The sequence below is a fragment of the Trypanosoma cruzi genome, genomic scaffold (assembly GCF_000209065.1).
Source record: "Trypanosoma cruzi strain CL Brener 1047053517131 genomic scaffold, whole genome shotgun sequence".
NCBI lineage: Eukaryota > Euglenozoa > Kinetoplastea > Trypanosomatida > Trypanosomatidae > Trypanosoma > Trypanosoma cruzi.
This window is the reverse complement of record NW_001849574.1, coordinates 177,618-182,374: the sequence shown is the minus strand read 5'-3', so window position 1 is coordinate 182,374 and position 4,757 is coordinate 177,618. Positions and strand designations below refer to the sequence as shown.

The window sequence follows — 4,757 nt, the reverse complement described above, 5'->3', positions numbered from 1 at the left end:
AAATCAAGACCGACGTGGAGTTCTTCGAGAAGCTGCTCGAGGAGGAAAACGTGCAGGTGCTGCCTGGAACCATATTCCATGCACCAGGCTTCACGCGGTTAACGACGACGCGGCCCGTTGAGGTATACCGTGAGGCTGTTGAGCGCATCAAGGCGTTCTGCCAGCGTCACGCGGCCGTTTAGCCGCAGAGGGTTCATTCCACGACCGGCGTCAGGCAACACGACGCATCCAAGGCGTAATTAGTGTTTTCCATCATCCATTTATTTAATGAAATCATTTACCTGGTTAATTTTATCTGCGGTAGGGCGGGGGTATGCGTATGTGTGGACGGGAGTACTGTTTAACACTGCGGCATTTGAGTTCTTTTTTTGTTTTGTTTTGTTTTTGTGTGGGGAATGGGCTTTACTGGTCAGTTGAGCAATCATGGTAAGAAAAGAAAAAAAAACGTCGAATCTCTTTTAGTTTAACATCTTTTTCTAGGAGCTTGTGAAAAGAATGATCGCGGGAGAGCTGGCTAGCTTAATGAATGTATATGTATATCCTGATAAATGAAGGCATTCTTTATGATACTTTCCACCGTATGAATCTTTTGGGAGGAACGCGACTTTGTAGGGGTATCAGGGAGCCGATAGAGGCCAGATAATATTTGTTTTTATTTTTTACAGACACACAGCCAGATAAGTTTAAGGAAATGACTTTGGTTCCCTACACACCCTCCGAGTGGTGTGATATTGGCGCCCGTCTCTGGGAAATGGTGCGCCAATGTGGCGAGACCCAGGTGCAGATGACGTTCTTTGATGGTAACCAGATGTCGGATGAGACGTTGACCGTGGCCCCATCAGCGACGGGCTTATGCTTGTTCCATGGACCTGTATCTAAAGCTTGGCAGGGTTCTACTCTCATTGGACATATTGCGAATCTACGGGCGCTTCAGATCCCTAATTTTGAGACACACGTGCTCCTGCCCGCTATGGGGGCAGCCCGGGAGTTGGGGCACCAACAAGGGCTCATCACTGCTGAAAGGGAGCGCCTGAATTTTGATTACGCGAACGCCGTCGCGGTCGTGCAGAATCGGAATGCTCAGCTTAACTCGCAGTTTCAGGAGGCGCATCGAAACCTATCGGTAAGAGAATCCAATATCGCCGGGGCCAGCAACCAGGTTCTAGAACTACGAAAGCGGTTGGGGGCCGATCGCGCCCAATTACGGGAGCGCGAATTCAACTTGGGAGTCCTCACTGGTCAACTCCAGGAACGGGAGGCACGCCTTAACGCACTACAAACCGCGCGGGATGCGGAGACGGCGGGGCGGGACGAGTCCCCCGCCACTCGACATTTTGCCAACGATGGCGTAACCGCAATACCGCATCAAACGAATATCTTGATGGCAGGAGGCGTGCCTAGCAGTGTGGCCCGACACAGTTCGGCAGCGCACAGACTCTCTCACGGTAACGCTGGGAGACCACATTTCCACCCTTCCACGCCGTTGCCTTCCCGCACTTCTCTCCTGGACGCCCAATTTCCCATGGAAGAGGACCGCGGTTTCCGCGCATTCGACGTCACCACGTGGCCCTCGCGTATATGGAATGAGGGCGCCTCCGGAGTCATTTTCGACCTCCGGTGCGCATACCAATGCTGGCGACAGGACGACGAGCAGGTTAAACTTGCCTTTGGCAATTTGGTCGAGTGGATCAGCGCACTGGAAGGCCTGCAGGATCCCACCGATCGAATCACGAATTTGGGGAGGTCCCTACTGAATACATTCCGGATGCCGCTCACGATTGCGTCCGATCCCGGCATCCGGCTTTACAAACTGCGCGCCCGTCTTTACACCGCTGTTCAACAGACGGACGCTTATGCGAGGGCAGCCCAGCCTCTCGTCGATCGGCGAGAAACCCAACGCACCGTGCGATGCCAACGTTGTCATATCTTTGGAAACGATGCGTCTACACGCAATGTGCGCCCCAGAGGGAATTACTCACAATACAGGCGTCCATCAAAAATGGCAGAGGGAATGCCGCACGCTGCTCATGAACGCGGGCGACGGTAGCCCCATCCGATCCGCCACCTCCCACCAATCCGCACAGGCGTCGCGCCGCGCCGTCGATGCTCCATCCGATCTTTCAAATTGCCCGAAGAAATCGTCGAGAAGGGCGACGGAGCTTATCCGTAGACGACGCTCGACTGCGGTACAACGAAACACCGACATCCCCGCTTTGGGCCAGTTATATGAGGAAAGCGAACGAGGTGACTCGAGGGATGTGCGCGCCGTCAACGTGGGAGCGGAGAACGCCCCTAGCGGGGCAATTCGCGGCTTTTTGCTGCACGCGCGAACGGCCGACCAGCGAGGAGAGCTGTGCGGCCTTTTTGGTGGCAATCGAAGCGGCGCCATCGACCCGACAGCGGCACACCAGGATGCTGCGGTCCATTTTGGAAATGGATCGAACCCCGCTAGACATGGTGATTCTGGGGTCACGAAGAATCGCGGAGACGAGGCAGACGAGGCAGGCGCGACCCTTGACGAAGGAAGGGATGAATCAAGTAATCCGCAGCCGGATCGATTGGAAGGAACGTGTTTTCTTACGACTTGCGTGGGTAAATGCGAGCTGTTGGTCCGAGATTGCGGCCTTAACTCCCAACAATTTCACACCGGAGCCGGACGGGACCTTCATTTTGGATAGGTCCGTGGCGCCGAAGACGGCGAGGGCGGATCCCCACCGCGCCTTGCGGTTCGTGAGGATACGAGGGCAGGACGTGTTAGACACTATAAAGTTATGCAGGACACTTCAAGAAAACGAAAAGCTCACGAATATTACGACCGCACAGGTGACACGAGCTCTGGCTCCTTGGGATGCCACGGCGCATTCCATAAAAAGGGGTGCGTTGAGGCACGCTGCTCAAATCGTGGAGACATACAATTTGGATCCACACGTGATCTCGCAGTTGGCGAAGCACGTCGACCCGTTCGACCTTCCCCGGAATACTGTTTGATATTTGGGGAGGTGCACCACAATGCTGACCCAGGTGTCGCCGCTGGTCGAATTGATGTGAAGAGAGGGACGGCGGAAGGGCAGGAACCCTGGCTGAGAGCGGAGGGGCGTTTTTTCCATGATTTTAAGCATCGTGCTGCTACAATAACGGGGCGCGCGACGAGGACGCGTCTGGCTGCTCCACAAGATGAACGAACCATCCCGCCGCAGCAGGTCAACGTGCCCGTATTGAATCTTGAGTGGATCCAGAGCCGGTTGAACCCGGCTACCTTGGAGAGTCTCATGCAAGTTTGGGGACTCGTCGGGCGGGCCCCTTTCCCTCCGTCTTCCTCCGGTAAAGCGCGCGAAGGCTCACGGAGAATTCAAACCGCCGACGCGAGAGTGTTACGAAAAGCAGGAATTATCGAGGACGCTTCGTCCACAATAACAGGCGGATGGATAATACCTTTCTCGGTTGTGGAGGAGAAACCCGCCGGTTTACGACGACGATGGGTTGTGTGGCCGCGCGGCAAGAACAGAGACGACCCTTATGAGGCTGATGTTCCTCTTTCACACATTTCCCATTATTTGCCGCCTGTGATGGCTGAGACCGCTTCCTGCCTGGATGTAAAGTCGTCCTTCATAGTCTCTTTACCGCGGGAGACTCGGCATCTCTTTCGATGCCGCGTGGAGGACGGCACGCTGGTGGTGCTCACACGGCTCCCAATGGCATACAAGGCCGGCCCAGAAATTCTCCAGATTATTATTATTTCGGCAATCGCGGTGGTGACGACGGTGGTTCGCCGCCTCTGGGCTGCACCTCCATCGGTGCGTGTCAACGTATGGATCGATAATATACGCATTGTAGGGTCGAAAAGCAATGCGATATTGTGGGAAACCCAAGCGCTTCGTAATGCAGACAGTTGCCACACCACGGGGGGGGCCGCGAATTGGGCGCCACGCAGCAAACCTTCCTGTGGATGCGGTTTGGTCACACTCGCCGGGCGGCATCCCTGAGTGAAAGGTTTGTCCGGTCTGTACGCGCCATGCCGGCGCTCAATTCTTTGACCATCGCGGGAATGGGGTTTATGGCGTCACGCTTTCTGAACGCGGCCGCCGTTTTGGACACGCGTTTCTGCGACTACCGCTTTTTTTTGAAGGCAGTGCGGCGGCGATTGTCCGCACTTGGCCGGGGGATTTTGCTGGAGACATCCCCGGCGAACCTTCCGCCAGCAGCGGTCGGCTTGGGCGAGGGGTTGCAACACATCATCGAGAGGATAATCGCAAGTGCATCATCAAGCCTGCGGAAAAGGCATCGGCCGCCATCATCACGGACGCATCGCTCCATGGATGGGGAGCCGTTTTTATTCCAGACTCCGGCGACGTTAAAATTGCCGGAGGGAAATGGTAGAAGAAACCTTTTCTTATCATGCAGGCGGAGGCGCGCGCGGTATGCTTAGCCCTATCGGTTTTTCCCGCCGTCTTGCCATCCACCATGGACATTTGGGTGGACGGGAATTCGCTGCGAGGAGCTGCGAATGAAGGCAGCTCGAGATCGCACGCCATGACGTGGGAGCTGCGACGGATATGTGAGTTTTTGGACTCTCGCGGAATACGGGCATCCTTTACCCACGTACAGCCGGCGGACAACTCCGCAGACGGCATATCACGCGGTCGTGTGTTTGCACTTCAGGACTTGGCGAAGGGGAGCGGTGGTGTCTTGTGGTTGGAGGACCCCAAAGTCTGCCACTTCGTAATAACTAACTAACTAACTAACTAACTAACTAAATA

General features: G+C 55.3%; 1 protein-coding gene across 1 annotated transcript, besides 5 other annotated features; it reads left to right on the top strand.

The window, feature by feature from the left end:
- Positions 1-182, top strand: Tc00.1047053509041.10 (tyrosine aminotransferase, putative; the record flags this gene model as incomplete). The annotated part of the gene is made up of 1 exon (XM_798731.1): positions 1-182. A coding segment is annotated over one exon (182 nt), but the record flags the coding sequence as incomplete, so codon positions are not given.
- Positions 1-4,757: a sequence feature (areas not merged during assembly with more than two copies in the genome that could not be assigned to a particular haplotype).
- Positions 479-659: a mobile genetic element.
- Positions 479-4,757: a mobile genetic element.
- Positions 4,676-4,750: a mobile genetic element.
- Positions 4,724-4,754: a microsatellite.